At 38.2% G+C, this 27,077-nt stretch overlaps 1 protein-coding gene across 4 annotated transcripts; it reads left to right on the top strand.

The window, feature by feature from the left end:
- Positions 1–1,830: 1,830 nt before the first annotated feature.
- LOC149076736 (transmembrane protein 220-like) lies at positions 1,831–26,748 on the top strand. Of its 4 annotated transcripts, none has more exons than XR_016194092.1 (8): positions 1,900–2,029; positions 8,776–8,902; positions 16,017–16,046; positions 17,955–18,015; positions 18,311–18,452; positions 19,584–19,649; positions 22,141–22,268; positions 26,548–26,748. XR_016194092.1 is itself a non-coding variant. In XM_089244373.1 (7 exons), the coding sequence occupies exons 1-7, from the start codon at positions 1,971–1,973 to the stop codon at positions 26,723–26,725; spliced, it is 663 nt and encodes a 220-aa protein (XP_089100499.1). In that variant the 5' UTR covers positions 1,831–1,970; the 3' UTR covers positions 26,726–26,748. The 4 variants fall into 4 exon arrangements, 2 of the variants coding, with proteins under 2 accessions (XP_089100499.1, XP_089100500.1); XR_016194093.1 differs by having other exon boundaries at positions 22,141–22,292; XM_089244373.1 differs by lacking the exon at positions 22,141–22,268 and having other exon boundaries at positions 1,831–2,029.
- Positions 26,749–27,077: the final 329 nt, after the last annotated feature.

The following is a 27,077-nucleotide window of genomic DNA, read 5'->3' as shown; positions in this document are numbered from 1 at the left end:
TGCCTGTCAACATTGATGATGAGCTGATATGAACGATTTCTCAACAGTACAGGCATATAAAATGAAATCCCAATCAGTACATCCTCTGGTATATTACGGAACAAATGAATTAGTTATAGTTTACGCAAATTCTCTGGTTTTCTCTCTCTAGCTCGTTGTGAATAAAGTATGAATAATTGCGACGCTTATAAAAACCACACGTCGCTCAAAAAGTGATGTAGAATTTCAAAAGAAAATAGAAACTGAAATATATGGCCAGTGTCTAAAATTCAAGGGAACTAACTAACCAGAGAAAAAAATTATTATTAATCTATAATCTGTCATTGAATATAACAAAAACAATATAAAGTATACAGAGTGATTCAAAGCTCAACGTACAAACTTTTAGAGGAGGTAGTAAACACAAAAACAGAATCACAGGAATGTATCACTTTTTTTCTTTTGTTTTGTGCTTAACTGTGGATGGTTAGAACGTGAAGCACTTGTTGCGGAACTTGACGTGTACAGTGTACACGTAGTGTTCTCGTGTAAAGTATCGCTAAATAAAGAATTTTTCCACTCGTTATTGACTTGTCATTTCTACATCTTCGTTTATCTTTCAGCTGATAGATATAAAAGACTGGGGGTCACGGCAATGAAAGCTGAGGAGGGCATAATGATGATGCTGATTCATACACAGTAAAACTTGGTCAATTCGAATTTCAGATAATTCGAACTTTTTCGATTTTTGTTTAGATAATTCGAAGTTGAACGGCGAAAAAAAAATCATGATTTTTGTATGAGCAAATTTAGTTTGAAAAAATGCTGCAAGAAGTCAAACTTTGTTTTATTTGACAACAATTTTTTTAAGACAAAATAATTTAAGACGAATAAAAGTTTTAAAATTCTGTTTTTCTTATATCTTTTTTTGTTTTTTTGATAATTTAAACCCCATTTTAACATTATTTAGCTGGAGTGCATCGAGATTGTACACCCACTTAATACCGATTATGCTTTTCAACTTATAGATCAAGGTGTAACATTCAAAATCTGAATCTTTTCGTCGCCTTAAGAGTATGGAAACTATCGGAAAGTTCAGATTGCGTAATATGTTAGTGAAAATATATTTTTCCTTAACAGCATAAGAATGATAAGCAAAATTTGGGAAAGAGTTTCATAACGAATGATTATGAGCTGTTTCCGTAAATCAGGCTTTGAACATGGTCAAGAAATTTTGCAGTGATACTGATTCCAGAAACGAGGAATAATGTAACGGCTAAGAGATCAATTTTATTATAAGTATAAATTATTAAAATTCGTGAAACAGTATTGCAGCTGATGATAAAATTTTAACACTTGATAATTATTATCCTGTGTGAATGTGGATGATTAAGTTGCAATTTGTAGTCATTTTATAAATCCAGTATATATTAATTGGGAAATTCGAACTTTTTTCCATTGGCTTGGACTTCGAATTAACTAAGTGTTCGACTACATATTTATTTATTTATTTATATAATATTGTTGGCCCTGGGACCTAATAATATACTGGCTCCATCATTGACGCTGGGGATCATTTACCCCCCCCCCTCCCGGGTATCTCCGCCCATGACACAACGGGTAATATTTTCGCTGTATTATGATAGAATATACTGTACAGTACATCAATCAAATGAATAAAGATAAACAAAATTACAAAAAAATAATAAAATCACATTTGAGGGAATATCCTGCGTTTGAAATTTGATCGGCTCTTTTTCGCACGACTGTATGGAGAATATTATATACATAATAATTATGAAAGTTAGCGTATTTTTCGGAAAATCATTTCACTCCTGAGAGAGCATATTGTGAGAGAGAGATAAGATAAAGGTCTGCATTGGACATTGGCGCATTTGGCGCTTTTTTGAGTCACAAAAACGTAGCAAAAACTTCTAAAAAATGTCAGAAAAATGAAATCATGACAGAAAAAAAAGTGAATTTTTGAAGAGATGGGCCGGATCCACCAGCAATCAATGGATACCCTAGACCAAGAAGCGGAAAAACTGACGTGAGTGAAATTATAGTAGTTTTGCATAATTTATTGTTTGTGCAAAAATAAGTTCCTTATCCGAATGAGGTTTTTCCTTCAACAATGTGTTTTTTTTTTTATTTCCTATAACTTTATCTCTATTTTTCACGGAGAGAAAAAAAAATGCGATAGCTCCTGATGGGGTTAGGGAGGGAAAAAAAGTTACGATAAAATTGATATAAAGTAAGTTTTTCAAGTCCGATGTTGTGCAAACGAATTCTTCTTTCTTCATATGTCATCATTATCGGATTCAGAACTAGAATCTCAAGTCAATTTGAATGTACCGTTATAAATATTTTACTTCACTGAGCATCTACGATCCCGGTCCGATGCTCTCACGGTCTAAATAATGTATTTGGAATACCATCTTGAGTAGAACAGTACCGTTTCATGTTAGGTTCCTCCTTTTTTTTCTCCATTAAAACCTATTCTTGTTCATTTTAATTGTTTTACAAATTTTCTATAAAAATTTTCTTTTGTTTCAAGTGATTCGCAAAAATCAAAGTGACGAATTTTATGCTAATCTTTCAAGTGAACCTTGAATTTTTCGTTTTGCAGTGTGACAGTGTGATTTCTCAATACCTGTATAAAGTTTTGCTTTTTACCGATCGGAAGGCAGAGCCGTCATGACGCGTGAGCCAACCCCGCACGGCCCAGGTGCAAAATTATAAGATCTATCGTATTGATGAGTCTAAAAAGTAAAAAAATAATGTTTAACACGCAACATTCTGAATTGGAGTGGCTGGTAAGGGGGGGGGCATCCCCAGGGGCTTGTGATGCAGATGAGAAGGCTTCGTCTGAAACGTTTTGTTTTGCTTGTATCTCTCATGACCGGTTATGGAAAAGCCTTTACCTGATGAAGATCATCAGTGAATGGTGGGAAATATCCATAGATATTTTTTTTTCTTTCTTTCTTCTGTGTGTGTCATCATCAGCCCGGGTTATATGCGCTAAAAAGTGGCAAAATATGCTCTAAAAATACACACTTAAAAATGCCAAAATATGCATAAAAAACCCTCAAAATAGACCCAAAAACCCACAAAATATGCACTAAAAATCATGAAAAAAGTTGAAAATTGCGAAATATGTACCAAAAATAAGAAAATATGTATTAAGAAAATTACCAAAAAAAAAGTAGATAAGCTTTTAAAATGCATATTTTCTATTTCTTAGTGCATATTCATTTACAAAAAAACATTTCCAAATATGTATAAACTGCATATGCAAATAACTTCTACATATTATTTTTTATTCAGGCATTTTAAATTTCTAGTTTGTTGCAGCTGCGTGTGCTCAGTAACAAAATACCAAAACAAAAGAATTTAGCACTTTTTGAGTTTGAATGCACTTTCAAAAATATGAACTTATTCTGAAAATTCTTTGATTTTATGCATTTATATGCAGTAATGCTAAAAAAGGCCAAAATATGCAAATGCATAAGCACATATGCTCTTTTGCATATATAATCCGGGCTCTAGTCATCACCAACTTCAAATTTCCATTTGGTCTTGTCTTATCCGAGGATGATGTCACTCTCCGCTATTTATACGAAGGTTTTTAACAGCTGGCTGATGCAGAGATATGTTTAGGAAAGAGAGAAAATTCAACTTCCCTTGCGGCAAATCGAACCCATGTCCTCTCACTTGCCGGGTGAGCTACTACGGGACCGTCGACAGTCCCGTTCAGTGCAGACGAGCGAGCGCTAAAAAAAGATTGAGATATTCGTTGCCTTTGTATACTAGTGGTCTAAGGCACTCAACCAGCAAGTGAAAGGACGTGGGTTCGATTCCCTGCAAGGGCAGTTAAATTTTCTTTCTTTCCTAAATATATCTTCGCATCAGCCAGCTGTTAAAAACCGCCGCTGTGATGGTCGAGTGGTAATCGTCGCGGACTCGCTGGTTCGAACCCCACCGTCGTCACAGTGGTGGTTGGCTAACGTTGGTTTCCTGTGGTTCCCAACTTCGAGGCGTGAATGCGAGCCGATCTCCCCGTTAAAAAAGTCTCTGCTGTTCACAAACAGCAACAAGCCTACAATGGTAAAATTTTCAATCATGACATGTTCTGACATCATTCATAGTTCTAAAAATATGTCACAGATTTTAGCACTATAACAAGCATTGCATAGAAACACGCTTCACGTTCGGTTCACAACACCAACACGCACATTCCAACATGTTCCAATTCGTTAGATGTTCAGCAGAGAAATATGGACGAAGTGCATGTGTGTGGTTTATAGTAGTAGTTGAAGTAATAGCTGTTATAAAAACCTTCGTATGGTCTTATCTCGCAATCCATACGCTTCTACTTGAATATCTCATGCAGCAATGAATTACAGGAGGTGGCGTGACTAGCGCATCCGTTGAGAAAACATGGGGAATCAGGATTGCCAGATGAAGCCGTGGCTTCCCATGATTTTCTATCAGAAAAATCCCCAGTTTTAAGGGACATTTAAAAAATTTTTGTTCACTTTAAGAATTCAATTTCTTTTTCTGAAATTCTGTGGATATATTTATGCAATTTAGCGAGAGCTTTTAAAATTTCAGTTGTTATTTGTTTTTCGAATATTAACTTCAACAACATGCAACTTTTTCAAAAATCGCCAAAATTTACCGATAACTTGTGCCACAAAACTATTTTACATCATTTTAATTTTTTTTTTCAAATCCTCCCATTTAAGCCCAGAGAGATGCAGCACCGCAGTGCTGAGAGACGCATAATGTTGCAAGACATTTGAACAAGTGGTGTTTGAAAAATTTTCATCTGAGAAAAAAAAAATTTTGAGAAAAGAGCACCGTTTACATTAAAATATTGTAAAATTACTTCTAGTGCAGGTAGAACAAAAACTCGAACACAGACAGTTTTATATTTAAAAATTGAACAATTCTAAATGTGGTTTTTGTCAAATTTGTCCCTTTAAAAGCAAGGTAATAGGTATAAAATGTAGAGGAAAGAAAAAAAAAACAGCTCAAAAAAAGTGATTTTTTTCCCTAAATACTATAGCCCAGAGAGATGGTTTATCGCGGCTCGTATATATATAAAAAAGTTTTTTTTAATATTTCTTTCCTCGATACTATACCTCATAGCGGAAGATTTGGATGGATGGCAGCTTATAACGAGTTCAAGAATATGGGACTGGAACGGAAGAAGGGTGGCAAAATTTGTATATATATATATACAGAACATGCAGAACAACCATACATACACAGTGGCGGAAGACGCTCGAGCACTTACATTATTTTGCAGCACGGGACCGAGCAGCCTTACCGTTACCGTTACCGTGACTTGTGCTACGAAGCGCCGGTCTTAAGGTCACATCTTCTTCGTCTTAGGGACCTTAGAATTAATTCTGAAATCTAAATATTACCTAAATATTACCTAATCGAAATATTACACGTTAATTATCTCACCTGAGGGACCCACCAAAAGTCCCAGTCTTGGGGTCCTGCCGCAGGATGTGGGGCCATAGTGCTTGACACCCAACAGCTCTTACTCCACCCCCCCCCTTCAAGAGGCTATCTAGTGCCACCTTTCTCTAGTGAAAGGTGGCACTTTTTGGAAGTGCAAGAAAGAAGGTGTGTTGAGGTGAATTAAGCATTGAATGTAGCACAAAGAGAGTTGAATAGAGCATTTCAACACTGAAAAGTTTTATATTTACCTGCGCTTATTTATCCTCTCACGCTTTCCCTTCAAAATTATTTCGATGTGTAAAAATTTCCGAGAGTGAAAATAATAAATCTGTCATAAAAAGTGCCGCCCCTGCAATCGTGCTGCCCTAGGTGGCCACCTCGTGGTCTCATGCCTGGCGCCGGCCCTGCGTATAGCATTAGCACCGGCGAAAGATCTTGCTAAATCCTGCTTAATTGGATATTTGTTTTAAATCTATTTTGTAAACACACACAAACATATTGCAACCACTTTACGCCTCTTATTCCCCCTACTTCAGAATGATGGAATATTTTTTAAATCTCCAAAGCCAAAATACTTGGATTGGTCTTGAGTCAGAGTTAATGCATCTATATACTGTACCCAGGGCCGCAACTAGATGGATTTGGTCAGCCGAGGCAAGCAAGCATTTTGGCGCCCCCCCCATAATGTTGAAGGAGAGGTTATAGTATGAAATTTTCACCTTCTCTGGTCCGGCACCCGGGTCAACAGACTCGCTTGCCCCTCCCCTAGTTGCGGCCCTGACGGTACCTCGTATTTTGAGTCACAAAAGCGATTCTTTACAATCTACGATTTCAGGTATCCGCGGAATAATAGTGTGATATTGGAAAAGGACAATAATCAGCTACCGGTGAATATGGAAGTTCTATTGGATTATATATCGGTTTTATTTTAATGATTATTACAGTGGAATCTCGATAACTCGACACGTGGATAACTCGACTATCCGGATAACTCGACATCTATTATTCCCTTGGTTAGCACAATACTAATTTCAGTGTGGGGGAAACTATCTAACTCGACAACACATGCTTGGCTCCGGTTAAGTCGACTACGATTTTTGTTCCTTTGCCAGGACTGGTTTACACAATTGTCAGTGTGTTACTAGTAATAAGAATTTCCAGACATTTTCCATGGGTATTTGGACAATCCTTTGTTTCTTTGTTCTCTATGATGGGTCCCTTTTATGCACTGGGGAGTGGAGAGGGGCCGTGTATGCAGGGCTATCTTAAGAGCATCATGGGCTCCCGGGCCAAGTAGTTTTTCTGAGGCCCTACCTTTGAAATTCTAGAAAATGTCAACCGGATCTCATTTTTATGAGGCCCTCTTCTCCTGAGGCCCCCCCCCGGGCCGTGCCCGGGTGGGCCCATGCGTTAAGACGGCACTGCGAACATTTGAAGAATGAATGTTTGAATCTGGTCGCGGCCTATCATTTCAGTCGCGTTTCCAGGAAAAGTCTTTCCTTTTTTTCATGGTCAAAAAAGAAGTGTGGATATTGTCAACATCCAATAGGTATGAAAATCTTATCTATTGGGAGTTTTGATATTGTCTTTTGCAGAGAATGTTTTCAGTGGAACTGGATTTTACGATTTCTTGGAAAAGGAGCAAAAGAAAAAGAGCTAAAGCCTGGTTAGAAGCTGAATATGTCATTTGGTTTTCATCGTCAGTATCGATGGCCGTGAATACAATTGCTCCACGCAAACTTCATACTTTAATCAAAGCTTAAATTTTGAAAAAAACTAGAATCAGGCAAAACTCAAAGTGAATTCGCCAAAGAATATAGGGTTGCACGGAACACCATCTAACATTTGCTGAAAGTAAAGAAAAAATTTTGTCAGCATTTGAATCTTATAAACCAAGCAGAAAACCCATAAGAAAATTAGACTTTAGCGATGTAGAAGAAGCTATCACTCAATCCCATTATCAGGATCAATAATTCAAGAGAAATCAAAAGATTTCGAAAAAAGTCTCAATCAAGGGCATTTCACTGCGATCAGTGGAGGATTGACCAGATTCAAAGAGCTAGTTTCTAGATTCAAAGTTTCTAGGAAAGTTTGTGGAGAGAGCGTATCTGTGCATCCCAAAAAATTGTTGAAAATTTGAAGAATGATATTCTGAAATCAATGATAGAAGGGTATCTTTGATGCAGATGTGTTTAGTTGTGACGAGACGGGTTTATTTTTTTGCCTATTGCCTAATCAAACTCTTGCCTTGAAAGGAGAAAAATGTGAAGGAGGTAAAAAACACAAAGATGTTTGACTGTTCTTTTGACAACAAGCTAAGACGGTTCTGAAAAATTGAAACTGTTGTTATCGGAAAATCAAAAAACCCGCAGTGCTTTAAAATGTTAAAACTCTTTTTGTCGATTATGATGGCAACAAAAAGGCATGGACGACATCACAGATTTTCGAACAATGGTTGAGGAAGCCAGATCGAACATTTTCAAGCGAGAAAAGAAAAGTTTTTATTTATCTTGGATAATTGCACCGCTCGTCCAAAAATAACGGACCTTTCAGCAATCAAATTATGCTTTTTACCACCTAATTCAACAACAATTTCCCAACCACTGGATCAAGGAATTATCCTAAGTATGAAAACTTTTTACAAAAAATTACAGACCAAAAAAAATTTGTGGGTATTAGAATGGCCGCAAAAATTTCTGTTCTAGATGATGTTCAAATGATTGATCTCTACGGGTGATTGTATCGAGGATGTGAATTTGTGAACATTGACTCTGATCATGTAACTTCAGGATTTTTAGAAGACGATATTTAATTAATCAATCAACCAAAGAGCAAGTGTTTCATGTTCCGAAGAAATAGAATCACACAGAAGGTTCAAATGAAGTATCCGTACCATCTCGCTATGATGCATATGATGCATTAAAAGCTGTAGATGTGATATGCAGATTCATACGTACTCAGGAAAAAGCTGAACAATCACGAGATGAACTGAATAGTCTATAGAATAATTTTTGTTTTTTCTTCGGAAAGAAGAACAAATACACTTGATTATTTTTCATGAGGTAATTTTTTTTTACTTGTTTTGATTCTATTATGAGACAACCCCGAATTAAAATTAATGTTATTTAGCATTTTATTTAATGGAATTGTTCGAATGTATGTATATAATTAGGTAGACAAAAATTGAGATTGAAATCCCGTTAACTCGACATCCTCTTAAGTCGACATGTTTGTCGATACTTTTGGAGTATCGAGTTACCGAGAGTCTACTGTATTATATTACTACTTCTACTATTGCTATACACGCTTTTTTTACAGATCACCGGAGGCGGTTTCTTTGAATACGAACGAGGGGATTTCCGAATCCGGAAAACCTGGTCGCTTCATATGGAGATCGGTGAACCTTATGATGACGATTTTTTTCCTGCTGGCATCTGGAGTGCAGGTTGCAGGCTAATTTTATGTGTTTAAAATCTTGAAAATTAAGATTTATGTTTTTAATTAGCAATTATTTTTAGCATCATCAATACTGAATCCACTTTTCGAAGATAAAATTATCACTATCTGAAATTTTCGGGAAATTCACGACTCATAATTTTCTTTCCCCCTCCTTTTGGCATATATTTTCAGAAAATCTGTACCTACTATAGTAACGTGTAATTCGTACTCCCCGTTTCACAAACCTCACAAAAAAATCACTTTTGATATTGAGCTGAAAACAAGGGTTTCCTTTTTTCTTTCCTTGTTTAAACAATGATTATATATAAATTCACGTTTAGTTTACTTCATGCAATGCAAACACCAAACATGGCCCCCGCTCTGTCCCTTGTGGGATATAAGCAGGCTACCTTGCGGCTGGGCCATGCTGGAAAAAAGAAAATGCCCCGCTAGCCACCAAGACCACTGTCCGACCTCCAACCCACGGAAAGGAATACAGACACCAACACCAAACATGGCCCAGCTCTGAGGCAGATTACCCAGCGGCTGGGACATGCTGGAAAAACTATCTTGATGTTCGGGCCCGGCAGGCATCCCCGGCCCGTAAGCCACAGGACCCAATCCCGCCGAGGCCCCCCATCGCCCCCGACTCCTGGCAATTACACCCCCAAAGTCCCCGGAAACCCCCGCCAAGGAGCCCGGGCGAATCGCCCGCAAGAGGCCAACAAAAACATCTCGAGCCATCCGCCATCATCACTGTACTCTGTCCCCAACCATCAGCCAATCTGCAACACCAACTTCACTCATCTTGTCTTTTGTTGGAAGGGTTTTTTCATAGGTCCGAATCTGCAAATAGAACATGAAAAACAGGATACATGTACAAATTCAGGTCCAATGAACTATAAATATGTAAGTGGGAATTATCGATATTGATCAATTGCTGGTGTTAATAATATCACAAGACTGAAGGAGCCGGGGGGGGACTTTTCATTGCCAGTTAGAGACATGTTTAGATTTGGTTATTATAGTCCTAATGATGAGATCAAGTCCGAAGAAATTACAAAGTTCACTTGAACATACAAAGTTCAGCTGCGCACTAGTGGATTCACCGGTGGTATACATTGGAACACATGAATATATTGATGAATAACAAAAATTATGGCGTTTCATAGCAGTTGAGAAAGTATATAAAATGTGCTTATAAGCAGGTGTCCGGGTACAACGTCAGAGTTTTTATAACAGATGGGCTGTGGGAATGATCTAGACAAACAGCGATGCCACGAAACGTAAGATATATAGCGTACATGATGATATTATGTAAGCATTAAATAGTATATAACATGCATAGTAAATATACATGAAATGAGATAAAATTTAATTATGCTTACAGGACAACATCTGCAAACTACGCATGATTCAATAATAAAAATTTAGTGAACAATTCAATCAAAAAAAAAAAAAATTAAAATTCAATCGACAATGCAAGTAATAATAAAATTCAATCAAAATTCAATCACAATCAATAATTCAATCAAAAATAAAATTCAATCAATAATTCAATCAAAAAAAAAAATTCAATCAATAATTCAATCAAAAAAAATTCAATCAATAATTCAATCAACAATTGCGCTCAGCCCATCAAAGCAGAGCAGAAAAATTCAAACAGGATATTATTAAACATTGAATCTGAAGTAGATACTTTGGATACAAAAAATATATATGAACATGGAAAGAATACATATTGGCATCACTGACAATGATAAATTTCATTAAAATATCACTATACATATTTTATAGCACATGGGGTTAGGAAAGACGTCGCAATTATGGTACATAGTCTGAGTCCGAATCAGAGTCCAAGGGATCTTCTCTGTCTTGATATGCCATAGGTCTCGGGAAGATGTATAACTCTTGATTATTTTCCATAAAGTTGATAAGATTTTTAATCTTATTATAACTGCCAGGATTTTGGAAGACCTTCAACTTCCAAGACTGTGTATCAGCAACAGGGATTTGTAAGTGGAAGTCTTTGGTGAACGGGCAGGCTGTAGAGTAGTGGATGACCGTGCCCTCCCCGCCACATTTGCATTTCTCAGTCTGTCGATGAAATCTCGCCAGATATGCTGGGAAAGGACCATGTTCGGAAAAGAATATAACCATTTCCCTGGTCCATTTCCTATATCTGTATCTTGCTGTGGGGAGGAGAGCATATATTTTCCTGCCAACTTTGCGTTCTGTCTGCCATCGATTTTGCCACTTCTGCATCATTTCCTCAGATAAGATGTTCTTTGCCCATGACTTAGGGAAGAGCAGCGAAAAGTCAGACGTCACTCTTGCAGTCGCAGCTTTTGCAAGTTGGTCTGCCTGTTCATTCCCATATGTTCCTGCATGAGCTTTCACCCAATTGAGACTGATTTGAGGATTGGCACACAGAACCTTTCTGATTTGCCTAGCGATGATGTGTTGAGACAGGGGATCCCTGATTGAGTGGAGTGATGAAAGTGAATCTGTGAAGATAGATGTTCTCTTCTGGAGTTCTTCCGCTTTCTTAATAGCCATAAGTAAAGCAAAAAGTTCGGCTTGGAATACTGTGTTATTGGTATTCAATTTACAAGACCATCTGTAGAAGATGTCATCTTTCTGAAGGATAGTAAAAGCTGCTGCAACTCCATTTTCCGTCTTTGAACCATCGGTATAGATGTCGAAATAGGGTTTTTTAAACAGTTCAGTGTCAGTCGGATCTGCAGACATTTGTCTATCATCAGGATATTCTGCCGGGTGTCTCGTCCATCCGGTGATTTTCCTTTGGATTTGAGTGTGACTGATGTGAGTTGCATCTTGTAGTTGGATATTGCGTTTGTTCCGAAGTGCCCCCATTTTAGCTTCGTACTCCACGATATATCTTAGTGGAGGCAGACCAGCCAAGATTTGCAGGGCGTTTGTTGGTGATGTCGAGTAAGCTTTGAGGATGTACAATAAGCAACCACGTTGGATAGAATCAAGACGTCTACCCTGTTCCTCCGTTAATGTGATACCCCAGGCTGGGGCACCATATGCGATGATCCTCTCAGCCACTGTCATATATAGGATTCTTCGCATTGACGTGGTAATGCCCCATTCCTTTCCAGTAGAGCACCATAATCTTGGCATGAGGGCATTAATTTTGGTCGAAATTGTAGCGATATGGCTGTACCAATTCAGTTGGTCATCAAATGTCACCCCGAGAATCTTAATATTAGATCGTTTCTTAATGAAATTGTCGCCAATTTTTACCGATGGTGGTCTTTTGGAAGAGAGCCATAAAAAGTTGGTTTTATCCATTGCGATGCTGAGTCCGTGTTGGTCTAACCAATGATGGATTTCATTTAGCACATATGTGGCTAGTCTACCTGTGCCTTCTACTGTAGGGCCCGAGGCTATTACCGTAATGTCATCTGCGTAGGCCTGAACCCTGACATTCTTCGGCCACCTCTTAAGGAGGAGATCATTAAGGAATAAGTTCCAAAGTAGTGGCCCGGAACACGATCCTTGAGGACATCCCCTTGCCATTCTATGTCGAACTGTTCCTAATGGTGTCCGCATCTGTACCACCCTGTGTTGGAGCATGCTTATCAGAATATTGGCTAGATTAGATGGTATAGGCAGATTAAGCAACTTTTCCCTGATAATATTATGATTGATGTGATCGAAAGCCCCCTGGATGTCCAGGGTAATTATTATGACGTTATGTTTTTTAATTCTTTGATTTTTGATCTCTGTGACAATGTCCATGAGAGCTTGTTCTGCCGAACTCCCATGGCGAAATCCATATTGAAGGGGGCTGATGACATTAGATTTTTCCAAGAAGAAGATAACTCTCTGGCAAATGACTTTTTCGAACAATTTACCCAGTGTTGATAACAAATGTATGGGTCTATATGATTTAGTTGATGTTGGATCTTTGTCTTTTTTGAGGAAGAAGAGGACATTGCTAATCTTGAAATGTCGTGGAAAATGTTCAAGTTGAAAGCATTTATTAAATAATGCGGAGAACACCTCGGGAAAGCTTTGCAGTAGAGCTTGAAGGGTTACATTATTAATTGCGTCTTCGCCAGGAGCTTTTTTCTTATTTAAATGACTTGCAATGTACCACAGTTCTTGGCGTGAGATTTTCTTATTATCCGGCTCGTGAGACACCAAGCTAGCCGTTGAAAAGTTTATTTGATGATTGGTTGGATAGTTAGCCTCAGGGAAAAATTCTTGAAGTTGCTTTTGGGCTTGTTCTAGGACAGTCAAATTCTCGTCTGTATCAGTTTGGAAAAAAAGTTGTGGGGACAGAGAAGATTGTTTCACCGTTGCTTTGTAAAATATACCGTACGGATTTGTAGCTGAGTTACACAATTCCCTCCAGGAGCTTCTTTTTGTCTTCCTGATTAATTTTGAATATAAGGCCCTGTTACGGTGGTAAATGATTCTCAATACCTCCTTATTATCTAGGTTTGCCGCTAGATACCTTCTCTTACTAGTCCTGCATTTCCGTCTAGCGACCTCTAAATCTTTGGTCCACCACCCGTCGAAATATCGTGTCTTTTGCTTTGATATTAGGAGATACTTGTTACCCTGCGTTTTCAAGAGATTGAAGAGATCATTCGTGCATTCTTCCAATTGTTCAGTGGATGTAGCTAAGTTGATATTTTGTACATGGAGAGGTAATTGATCAACCATTGATCTCGTGAACTTCTCAATTCGGCGTCTCGAGTTGGAGAATTTGACCGTCTTAATGATTGATGGTTGAACAGAAATAGAAATTTCTATATGTGAATGCGGGCTATGTGTAACATCGAGATGCCTGACCTTCCAAGTTACATTATCAAGCGGTGGAACAAAATTTGACAATGTAACTTCATGCTATTGAAGTTACATTTGACTCCATGATCTGAAAAAAGATTTTTTTCAAATACAAATACAACGCCACAACAGGCAAAATGCCCAACGAGGTGGCTGATAAAAAGATACCCATAAAAATATGGATGTCATATATTTAAAAATAAAAAAAGCAACCCAATTAAAAATGCAATTACACAAATTATAAACAATATATACACATGATAAAATATTATACAATGCCCATAAAGAATACTTATGGTTGTCTTATTCTAAGTAGGGATAGCTTCTCGATTTACCCCAACATGTTTATCGTATTTCTTTTTAAACCTGTCAATTGTGTTACAATTTACTACCTCCGGGGGTAAGCTATTCCATTTATTAACAACCCTATTAGAGAAAAATTCCCTGCGACACCATAACCTTGCATTGTCCCTCACCAATCGAAACTGGTGTCCCCTTGTAAAAGCAGTCGATTGGCGGTGTACTAAAAGTTCATGGTCCATCCTATCCATCCCATTGAAAATTTTGAACACCTCGATCATATCTCCTCGACACCTGCGTTCATCCAATGTAAACATATTCAAAAAATGAAGTCTCTCTTCATAACTCAAGCTTTGTGTACCAATAAGGACACGCGTAGCTCTTCTCTGCACCCCTTCAACCAATTCTATGTCCCTCTGTAGGTATGGTCTCCAAAACCTTACAGCATACTCCAGCCCAGGACGAACTAATCCTCGAAAAAGCGGAAGAATGACTTTAGGAGAACGCGAAGAGACCTTTTTGAAAATGAGACCAAACATTCTATTCGATTTTTTGACCACCGCTGAACAATGTTCCGAAAACCTAAGTCGCTCGTCAATGAGAATTCCCAAATCGGTGAACCTAGTTGCATCCGGGACAGTGACACCATTCAACTCGTAAGAGAAGCGTGGGTTGTTCAAACCAAAATGAGCGACCATGCACTTATCAACGCTAAACGTCATGCTCCATGCATTTGCCCATGCTGCAATCCTGTTTAAGTTGGTCTGGAGCAACTCCCTATCGCTTTCATTCCCGATTACCCCCATTAGCTTCACATCATCTGCGAATTCGCAGTAATCCCATCGATACCCTGATCGAGTTTATCGATAAAAAGTGAAAAAGTATGGGACCAAGGACACTTCCTTGAGGAACTCCACTTGTGACGTCTGTCCAACCAGAGAATTCCCCATCACCATAACTCGTTGCGACCTATCTCTTAACCACGATTCTATCCAATTCAGCAAGTTGCCCCCAATTCCAGTGCCGTGTAAACGCTTCAAGAGTTTGCCATGTTGGAGCCGATCCAATGCCTTCTGGAAATCAAGGTAAACAACGTCTACATTTTTGCTCTTACCTAAAGCCTTAGTCACGTGATCATAAAAGCAAAGGAGGTTAGTTACACATGACTTCCTACAATGATTTTTTAAAAGTGAAGTGATGCGTTTTTTCCCCTTTTTTGTGGTGACAATGACGAAAGAAAGAAGTTTTTCTTGAGGAATCTGCTTATAATCTCTTGATGAATAAGGTGATCGACGTATTGCTTTCGTTAGTTCTTCACAGGTGAACAAAAGAATGAGCGACTGAAAAGATTGAGTTGGCAAGTAACTTCTGAAAAACTACCTTATGCTAGAACCTTTAGAAAACACCTCCTTTTTACAGTCGCCTTACCTTACGCTAACAGCTTCTTTTTTTTTTTAAGAATCTCGTTTTTGTATAAAAAGCAAAAACGCCTCACTTCTGCTGAGTTTTCAATCAATCACGCTTCGTCAACTTCTTTCACAAATATCCTTCAAACCAACGTAAAAAACGTACATAAACTAAAGTAAAAATAGTCTAATTTATGAGAAAATGGGAAAAAAATAACTCAATCTTAAAAATATTATTTTTATTTATTTCATCCACCGGTTCATTATAACTGAAAAATTAATTAATTAATTTTCGTAAAGGGAAACGGAACAATTTTTTTATTCTAATTATACGAAGGAAAACAGTTCATAACGTCATTTCAGTATGCGCAACGGATATTTTTTATACTAATGTGTAATCCAACCTTTTGCGTGTCTTCACAATATTTTTCGATCGAAACTATTTGGTTAAACATTTCAGAGTTGTTTCGTTATCTTGTTTGTTCAGCGATATTGATGAATTAATAGAAAAACAATCAATGAATGATGAATTGAAAGAACTAGAAAATCATTTGACAATTTTCCTTTTTTTTTCTTATTCGTTCGCAGTTCAATGATCCAGATCCATACTTGTGGGTAGTAAGTGCAAACTTCTGTCATTTTTAAATAATTGTTTTAGTTTTATTCTTTCAACACTACAAATAAAAGACTCTCTTATATAAATTTAGGTTAAAAGTTTTGTTGTATAGTTAACCATCACATTAACGTGATTCTAGAGAGAACAGTAAGTGAATAATAGTGACATACGCTGAACGCAAAAATGACATCCATTTTTCTTTATCACGTACATATTTTTACAATCACGTATTTATATTGATAAAATACTCACCTAAAGTACCAAAGGATGTTTAGAGGTGTCGTGAGTTCGATACCCGGTTCGTTCTTGTCAGAAACTTTCCTGACGCTGAGGTACAACAAAAAAAGCGACATGACCACAGAAAAAAGATTGCTACCGCAGGGAGTCCCACATCGAGAGGTTAGCGTACCAACCTCTCGATGAGTATAAAAAGCGGCCGTTCGAAATCAGCAATAAACTGTAGGTCTCGATCTAATTAGCCCTCGTGTGCAGAAAATGACTGTGGTGAGACAAAAATGATCAAACTGATATTTGAACCAACTCAAATAACTGTAAAATATGACTGCATAATTTCTATCGTAATTCAGATTTGAAACCAATTAATGAATGAAGCGCTGTGCAATGTATCAATTAAGCAGCAAAATTTCCAGTTCATTCATTCATAATCGTAATTGATAATGATCGATCTCGTAGTAATTCTAAAATTGTGTTGAGCAGTAATGAAACTGATAACTTGAACTAAATTTTAATAACCACTGTTTTCCTACTACTACTTCTCCCCACACCAACTCCGGCCATATCGCTATACTGCAATTTGCTATCGTTAACAAGTTGGGATGGAAATGAAGGCACAATCTACAGGTGGTCGCCTAAGTTCCTCAGGGGAAAAACATCTTGTTATATCTATTTTCTCCCCTCCCCTTCCGGATTCAATCTGGAACATGGCGGGAACCTTCAGGGTGGTAGACGAGCATCTTACCACCACCACGCCACTAGAGCACCGCTGTTTTCCTGAAAATCTGGATGCGTTCAATGAAAAGCAAAGTGAGAAATTTCACCAAGATATTGCGGCAAAATCTTTTTAAATAAATCTTTTAAATAAAAAATAAATCTTTTTCCCCAACGTAGAGCAACAGGTCTACAACGGTACAGACATTCAATCATTACACTTCACTCACAATTTGAAATACAGATGGCAGCACTGAGAATTCAGACAGAAGATTCGGATTAATGCTATTAGGAACACATACTCACGTTTCTAAATCACTCTACAGTGATCAATTGCTATTATCCCCATATCAGTAGCGTACTTGCCTGGTATGCAGAAGGATCCGGGTTGGATTCCTGGAGGAGACAATTGAATTTTTTTTTACCAAAGAGGTTTGAATCCGCATAATAACCAGAAAAATCTATTCTCAAATATCAAGAACGATGGAATCTGGACAGGGTGGAAGATTAACAATTTTACTGACGTTTGAAATGACACTACTTCTGTTTCTACGAGTAAAAAAAATCGAAGTTCGTATGAATGAAAAGAAAAATAATTTCAACAAAAAAAAATTATTTATCGGAAAAAATAAATTTGTTTTAATTTTTATACTGTTAATTATATTCATTGGTTCGTTAAATCATTTTGCCAAAAAAGATTTCATGTAGTTTTATTTGACTCATATATGGAGATAGATAGATGAAAAACCCTTGCTTGATAGGGTAAAATGGATAATATTTTCGATATCAACAGCACCACAAAAAAAACCTTGGTATAATTACTTCATGTAACCCACTCCCGGGCAAAACGTCTATTTTTGTAGGCTTGCGTTATCTGTATAGTGTAGCATAGTTAAAATGAATGATTTCGTATCTTCAAATGTTAAATCGATTGTTTCCTCCTCTGTGTTTCTTATTTTTAGCCGTTGTATGGAACGGCAGCTTGTTTGACCTGCTCCGTCGCTGTACAACCAACGTTGACTAGTAAGTACGCATATTCTCATTCGAAATCAATTGTCTAAAAAAGCGGTCGACAATGAGTACTACTCTGACCATTGATGGTCCATGACAAAATTCGATATTTACATGAAAAAGCTCATGATGCTCTTCATTATATTAAGACCTGTTTTCATATCACGGAAACCGAAATATAAGAAAAAATTAAGTACATCTCCCCATAAATAAAATGAAGCTTTCATTATCATGACTTTACAGATTGTTTGTACCTTTTCGCGATAACAGCTCTTTGGATTGATTTTTCTTTTATTTATTTTTTTAGAAAGCAGGATATGGAAAGTACTGCATTCTGTTCACTTTTGCTACTGCCTCGGCATGTTCTTATATGTGCTCGTGGAACTTTTTATCACTGTATCAAGTTCGAAAGATGGAGCACTTAACCCTCTGACATATGAGGAAGGAAGGTAATCAATCGCTAAACAAAGAACTGCTGGAAAACATCTTTTGTCCTCTCGTTTTTCCTCAAAACCCGTATATGTTTATGTAAAAAGTATAATGCAAACAAACGCATGAATTTAACGTAGATGATGATTTTTTAAAACAGCTTTTTTCTCTAATTAATACACTGAAGTGTTGGAAAAACTGGTACAGACGAGCGATTGCAAATAAAGGAAAAATGCAACCAATTAACGTAACTCGATGCGGTCAGTAGCGCCTATATAAGAGCACGAGCGTAGTGCAGGCTGTTTTGAGATTCTGTGAGTCGATGCTGTTACGGATTGATTAAAAAACTTGAAATGCAGGTTTTCAACCAATCGTCAACGGCACCAACTCACAGAATAGGAAATAAGCCATGACTATGTTCGTACCCTAAGACAACAGATAGCTAAGGAAGCTGTTTGAACGGTTTCTGCCGCTAAGACGGCAGTCTATCACGATTTAAGTGACTTTGAATGTGGTTTAGTAGTCAGCGCTCGTGAAACGTGTCACAGCAGTGTTTGCCAATATGCATCCAGACGCGTAATTCAATCATCAAAATTCAATTTGCCGATCAGCGATATAAGCTCTGTGGCCCGGACGGAGCGGTCGTCTTACATCCCAAAAGGGACAGAGCCCGGGTCTTGTCTGGTCTGATAGAGGACGGAGCGGTCATGGCACCACATACTCGGAATGCTACCGAGTGGTTCTTGGAACACTCTTCTGACTTTAGCCGCAGGCCATCTAAATCCCCAGACATGAACATAATTGAGCACATACGGGATACCTGCAACAAAATCACTTCTTAACGTTATGGAATTGTAGACTGCCCTGAGAGAATCATGGTGTGAATTGCCTACAGGATACCTTCACACATTTAGTGGAGTTCATGCTAGTCGCATTGCGGCAGTTCTGAGTGCTCGAGGGGGAGCTACACGATATTACCAGTTTTTCTGGCACTTCAGTGTAATAATATCTCCACAAGAAAATAAGGGTTCAAGCACTTCAACGTGCATGGTACAAAACTAAAAACTACAACTTTTGGTCTGTATGTCGATTTGGAAAGCGGAAAAAACAAATATGGGCTCGAATTGTCAAATGATTCTTTTTGTTTCCAGGGAACTGTTTGGAGTTTTGATCACAGCGCTGTGGCTATTTGTCGTCAAGCAATCACCAACTATAAAGTAATGTATTTTCCGTTCAACTTACGACATTTTTCTGTATTGTATTAAATTTGTACAGGAACTGAAACAATTTCCTAGGCTCCGTTCCCAAAAATTCCCGTTGTTGTTTTCCATTTTCATCCAATACTAAAATAATTTATTGATTCAGCTGTATCTGCGTAACTTATGATATTATCCCGCATTTTTCTTGTATTTGCCGTCAACTTTTTTCAGAATCTCCCTATAAGATTTGTTTGTTGTGTACAGTACTGGTTCCATTATTTACTCCCCTCTATGTAAGTTAATTTTCTTCTCTTTTTTTTTCGAAGTTTTTCATACTGCTCTCACAAATGATCTTGGATAAATAAGTATAACTTCAATAATACATTTCTCTGTTATATTCATGACTCTCACTCCTGATCTTTTCCATTTCTTTTTTTGATTTACCTCTATACAGGGGTGGTTCGAGCTTAACTGCCGCCCCTAAATATGACTCTTTCGGGAGGCTGATAGGGCTTTACCAGTGAGGACCCTAGTCATTACCTTTTAGAGATACATCTAGGAGGTCATAACTCCTTCTATAATCTATAGAAAAAACCCAAATTTTTTTCACGAATGGAATTTGCGTGACCATATGTCCCGCTTTTAAAAAGATTGTATTGTTTTGGTATAGAGTCATTTTACCGTTTTTAATTAATTGTGCCAGAAAATTTCAGCTCTTGTTGATGAGTCATCATTACTAATACTTGCCATGTAAATAGAAATATAACGAGGCGACTTTTATTTAAAAAATTATTTTTTTAAAGCCGTTTCTCTGGTGCGCAGATATCGGACAAGTAAGAATCTGAATTCTTAATCTGCCTTCATTTGACCGTTCCGGAAAAATTACTATAAGAGGGCATCAAAGCGCGCACTTGCCCCTTGTGATAGAGTACATTCTTGTTTCTGGTATTACTGACCCAAAGCTCTATCTCCCTCAAGTTTTTTCAAAAACTTTGTTGGCAAGGTATGGCTCAAAAGTATGATATCATGTGCTGAGCCGCATTTACAGACGGGGTTAGCGGGCTATAGCCTAAGGCGGCAAATTCGAGAAATGAATAATGGTCAAGAAATTTAGTATAAGGAAAGAAGGGCACCAAAATTTGCAAAGCTATACGTCCGCTTCTGCCCAGAAAGAGAGAGACTGAATCAGCGAGTGACGTAGAGTTTGAGACCAAAAAGAGTGACTTAGAGTTTCCAAGCATGTGAGTGACCAAAAAGATAGATCTAGAGTTTGCAAGCCCGTGAGTTACCAAAGCAGTGTGCCAGCATGTGAGTTAGGGGCGCGGTAGCCCGGTCGATAAGATACTCGCCTAAAATACCAAAGGATGTTTGGTAGCCCGATACTTGGCAAATTTAAGAAATAATTTTTTTTTAATTTTGATGTCCAACTAAAGCCTAAGCTGCCACCACTTACAACCAGCCGCCCGGGTGCAACCTCGCTTAAGCCGCTCCGGTCTCTATGTTGATAAAAGATCAGTTATATACAGTAATTAAAGTTTCGATGGTAATATGACCTTCTCTCGCGCGCGAGTGTAGTTTGAGCCTAATTAATTCTTCTTAGCTTTCACTTCCGTAGCTTTTTCCGTATTCTCTTATATCCATTATTTATCTATATTATTCTTATTTGTAGACTTTCAATGAAAAACCTACGATTTTAATCCCCCGATATACCAATTCAGTGAGAACTTATGACAAAATCCAATACCGAAGCCTCATTAAAAAAAAATCAGTTCGCACCAATAAAAACATAACTTATCAATAACAATAACTCATCAATAAATACTCGTTCACAACTCTTTCTTGGTATTTTTCTTTATAATTTTTGCTGATATTTATAGGATACCTATAAAATGACTACAAAAGTCAGGAGGTGAATAACGAAACAATGATTAGTAATAGAAATTCACCGCTTTCTGCATTTCTATTGGGGAAGTAGTAAATTTTTAACCGTATTGAATTTCCAAATTAGTTACAAATATGGCCACAGGTGGGACTATAATCCGAAGGAACTGAATTGAAATTGTACAGTACGTAATTCTTAATTGCAGCAAATGGTGCATTTCTATCGCTCGTTGTTTCGACATTCACTTTCATAAGTGTGTGATCATTTTCCGGGAACCTTGCATATATTTACACGAGACTAAAGCCTGAAGCCTAGTCACTTCACGAAGAAACCGTGCCGTTAACCTCCTACCTGTTACCAGCACCTGTTGCCAAATAAGAGCCTGAAAAAATTAACGGTAATTAGAGCTTTATTTATCCGTCTTTAGATCTAACCCCAAATAACGTGAATGTTAAAAGAGCCATTAGCAGAATTATTTAAAATTCCTTTCTTTACCCACAGGAGCTGGCTGAAACTAGATATGGCCGGTGATTTCACGAATTGACGCTACTTCAGGCTTCAGCTGTAACATATTAGCCAAAATTTCTATGTAACTTATAACCATTTCCAATAAAATTGCGGTTACAGGTGCTGGATACCAGAATTTCTCTCAAACCTAGGGAATTCCCATCGGCAACAAGAAAAATACTGAATGATTGAAATTGACCGCCCAATTTCGTATCACATCATGTTCGTTGGCGTCAACCCGCTTGAAGGTTAGATTGTGCATCTTTTCAAATGTACGATATGATTCATTACTTTCACCACTTTATTCTTCGCGATGTTTTATTGAATATACGCATCATTTCTTTTCTCTTTTTTTTTTAATTGTGTGTGCTCCCTTCTCTAAATACGTAATCAGTATTCGACTGAATTCTTGAAAAATTTAAAATGAAAGCTTGCTACACCTTTGTGTGCTGTGAAATATTTTAGGGGGTAGCATTGTACTGAAAGTAGTTTAATTAGAGCAATGGTTCTCAACCAGTGCATGTCAGCATTTTAGGGCACCTATACCTCATTCTAAAGAGCACCACAAACGTACGAAATTTAGGGAACTTTCTTTCGAACCGAACACAACTCCGGTCTATCGCCATGAGTAATCTACTCCCGATTGAGTTGAGCTGGAAGTGTGTGTACCTAACAGTCTGAGTGCGTATATGGCGTTGTGCATGAATAAGTGATTAAACTTGAAATACCAGACAGATACCCACGTTAATATTCCCTACGGAACCTCTACTGTAAAGGGTATTTGTTGGAAAAGTAGCAACACCCTCCCCAGTCCATCAATCTATCTCCCCATCTGATCAAACAACATAACTCTTTTTAGAAGTATATGGGGGGGGGATGAAAATATATATAGTAAACACAAAATAATGTAAAAATTAAACATCTGTGGAAGCACAATGCACGTCACAGTCCGAGAAAAAAAGGGGGAATTAGCGCGGACATCTATATATCAAACTAGCTGATACCCGGCGACGTTGCCCGCCCCGTAAAAAATTTATATATGTATAGCTTATTAATTATTTCTTACTCAAAAAAATTTCTGCATCAAGTAAGAAAAAATTACTTTCATTTTTAAATATTTTAATTAAAATCTTCAGGCAATCGCTTGTGGATACACAATATTTTTGTTTGTCCATCTGGTGTGTAGATGTACAAATTTTTGCTATTACCAACACGTGAACAGGTGACGAAAAGGTGTCCGTGTGAAAAACAGGGCTCAAGTAAGTTGATACCTGCCACTGCTAACGACTGGCCTTGCGCTTTGTTGATTGTCATGGCAAATGAATCGGGAACTGTGATCGCTTGAAAGTGAATGGCATTTCTCCAGTGATAATTGGGATACGTGGAACGAAGACGTCTTCTCTCCTTTGGCACATCCAGTTAGAATCGTCGCTTCAATGATGCAATTGTGCAATTTCTTCACGCAGAGTCTGGTGCCATTGCAGAGTCTCGGTGTGTCCAAATTTCTTAAAAGCATTATAGGTGCTCCGACTTTGAGGGGCAGTTGAACTCGCATGTTGGAAAAGTGACAAACCGTTATAAAAGAATAAACTGTTATAATAACAGAATTAAAGGTGTGACAAACCATTGTAAAGGCATATAGTCACGTCTGAAACGCATTGTTGGAAACCACGGTAACCAAAGTAAACGTTCGGAAAGTGATTGTTGAGGCCCAAAAACCATTGTTGGCCGACAGTTTTTCGCCCATTTGGGGCATTTGCCCTGCTCTGACGAAATTTTAAAGTAGCCTACGGTTCAATCCCGGACCTGTTTGGTATATATGCAAAATCTGGCAACGATCGGTCTAAAACTGTAGATTTGTATAAAGAGCATACATACATACTTTCACATTTATATATAAGATTGTGAGTGAAGCGTTGTGATTGAACATTTGCAGGGCTGTGGCAAGACGGGGAGGCTGACTCGCAATCGCGTCTCGAAGTTGGGAACCTCAGAAAAACAACTTCAGCTGACCACCCCTGTGGCGACGGTGCGAGTCCGTCACTATAACCACTCGACTACCACAGCAGCAATTCAGGGATCTCGACCATTGATCAAAACGATGTATTTTTGCTTAAAAACAGATCGGAAAAAAATGCCCACGTATGACATGGTCTGGACTACCTGATCTGTATTTCACGTGTAAAATCGTTATGTGTGAAGCCATCGTCGACTAAACGTCGTTCCGCAACTGGGATTTTTGTGGACGGGGGGAGCAACATGCCGTGCCTCCTACTGTAAAATTCGATGATTTTATAACGGTGTTTTTTTGTTTCCACCTAAAGTTTGACGCCCCGTAAATTTTACCGCTCGGGGCAGTTACCCCCCCCCCCACCCTACCCTTTCCCCTAGTTCCGGCCCAGCCTAATGCATAAGCTTGCCTTACGATCCCTAGGAACTCAGATTCGTGGGAGAATATTATGAAATCGGGTACTATATTATGTATGATTCTCAAGAATATTCAAATTGGTTGGCTGGTATTTCCAGGTAGATAAGAGAGGTCCGAATCAGGTCCGGAACTAGAAGGGGGCGGATGGAGGCAACTGTTTTTTCTGGGTGGCCAAATTTAGGGGCAGGAATTTTAGGTGGGAACAAAAAAACACCGCCATAAACTTATCGAATTCTGAAGTTGTATGCGACGGTAAAATTATGTTTGCCCGGGCGGCATCACTTTGTGTGGAAGAAGGAGCCCATGAAGTCACGTTGTAACGCTGAGAATTCGCCACGACAAATCGTCAGCCACGTTGTGTTCTCTGGTATTCTCCAAAGCAAAAGATACGCCTCCGAGTCGGAGACGTATAGTAAGGTAAAATCAGCAAGACACAATGCAAAGCATTAGACGATTTTTGTCGGGCCGTAGATTTATACAATTCGAAATTCACGGGGGAGGGGGGGGGGAATGTTAGAACCATGTAGGGAAAACACTGTTGTGAGCCCCTCTCCACATAGTGAGAACAATTTATCTGAGCCAGTGTTTCCCAAAGTGGGCTATATCAAAGCCTCCTAGATACTACATCTAGGAGGCTTTGGCTATATCAGCAATGGGAGAGCAATGAGATGAACCGTGGCTGGGCCATATAAAGTACTTGATACAATACTTACTTACTTAATACAGTGAAACCTCGCTGCAACGATAAATCCCTCTTCAACGATATTTTTTCGAATCTTGATTGAAATTTTCTACAGTCAAAACTCCTCTCGATACAACGCTATCCTTTGCTACGATAAATCGATATTCATCGTTATATCCCTCTATAACAATATTTGAGATTATTTACAAACTGCTATAACGATATTCTCGATATTTCACTCAAAATCACCTTCAATATATTTTTAAATTCCTCGCCAGTGTTTGTTTCTCAAAGGTGTGTAATATAGCATCGGTATCTTTCCCTATCTAACGTCAGAAAGTGTTAATGAAGTTGCCGTGAAGCTGTTTTTTGTGTAGTACACAGATGTGCTATGCCAGAAACTACTTTACAGAGTGGAGAACTGACCGAATTTTATTCATTAACAAAACATTCAGCATTTTTTTTGCTCTGAATAAATTTTCAAAAAAAATGCATTGTATCACTGTACTACTAACAATGCCAATTCATAACAGATACTAACAACAGCATTAATTTGGTGACGCCTACCATGCCCCCCCCAGACCATATTTTCTTCTCGTGGTTCCCCACCCTATCTTATCCTGGTCCCCCTACCCACATCCAAGAGCGAAAACCTTTCTAATCATTGAATCGAACTTAAAAATAAAATTGTAATCAACGGAAACAAAAATTTTATAAATAAGATCGATCTCAGGAGCTCTGCGCCGGGCACGGATCCTGAAGATAGTGAGCATCGCTCTAGAGAGCCGAATTATGAGGGCAAAATAGATCTGTGTAAAATACAGGACGATCAAACTGAACCAACGCAATAAATTGACTCTCCCGACACATTACTCTGGATCCACGCCTGCCCTGGGCTTGAGCTCAGTGAGCTTTTTCCCGTGGGGTATGGCTGTCTCAACATCATGGGACCCTATACTTCACCAGAAGTAACAACTTCCATCCTTTTTTTACATCCGGAAATCCTAGTACCTGATCTCATTATGTGGACTCCCTGTGGATATGGGACCCCGGATTCTATGGACAGCTCTGCTAAATTGTGAAAGTGGTCACATTTTTTGCTCACCACATTCCACTTGAAAGCTTCTTCTATTCACAGATCTCCATGGCCTCCTTCACGTCTTGTCGTTGCCCATCTTTCGTCTGATTTTCACCCGTGGCCCCTTAGAATATGCCAGGGCCATAAGGCCCCAGGTTTAGAACCACTGATCTAAACAACGCGTCAATGCCTCTCCCCTTGGGAAACAGCGTTGAAATATTTACAGTTTCCGAATTATAATTATACATACTTCAATTTCTCTTAAACTGTGCGTGATGCCATTGACTTGATATTATTTTTCACTAACTCACTAAATCGTCTCTTTTTTTTTCAATACAGGTGCATGGAGGGTGTGAGCGAACAGGAAAGTAGTATCAAGATGTCTTTGCTTGTGTTATTCAGCTTGCTGCCTCTGTTCCTCTGGGGACTTTGCTTTTTCCAAAATGGTTCTTACTTCGCTTTATGCTCTGATTTCTGGAATAATGCTGGTGCTCGCGAATTTCACCATCCACTATAATTGTAAATAAAATATGAAACTTTTTTTTGTGATTTGATTTAGAAATCTGTTGTCTGAGCGAAATGTCGGAGGCGATGTACGCGATTGAATTATGAGATTAAAATGTGTTATGGGGTAAATGTGATAAATCGGTCATCATGCATACTCACAAATCGTCTCGGTAAGTTTGATAAATTCCATAACAATTATCATTCGTACCAGTGATAATGCATCAATGAATTTGCTAAGTTTAAGAAATATGGAAGAAATCATAGGGAAATCACTTTGATTCAACCACTTATCGGTTTTGCATATGCGTGTTGCATGCACTCAGGGCCGGAACTAGAAGGGGGAAGTGGGGCAACGGCCCAGG

This window comes from Pholcus phalangioides, unplaced genomic scaffold (assembly GCF_987345545.1).
Source record: "Pholcus phalangioides strain wild (caught in Gottingen) unplaced genomic scaffold, Ppha-v1.0 ptg000015l_1, whole genome shotgun sequence".
Lineage (NCBI taxonomy): Eukaryota > Metazoa > Arthropoda > Arachnida > Araneae > Pholcidae > Pholcus > Pholcus phalangioides.
Note: the sequence above shows the minus strand (reverse complement) of the source record. Positions and strands in the feature narration are given on the sequence as shown.

Coding starts and splice junctions, on each gene's coding strand:
- LOC149076736 (XM_089244373.1), top strand. CDS start 1,971: ATGGGCCGGATCCACCAGCAATCAATGGATACCCTAGACCAAGAAGCG. Junction 2,030..8,775: donor CAAGAAGCGGAAAAACTGAC/GTGAGTGAAATT, acceptor CTTTTTTTACAG/ATCACCGGAGGCGGTTTCTT. Junction 16,047..17,954: donor CAGATCCATACTTGTGGGTA/GTAAGTGCAAAC, acceptor TCTTATTTTTAG/CCGTTGTATGGAACGGCAGC.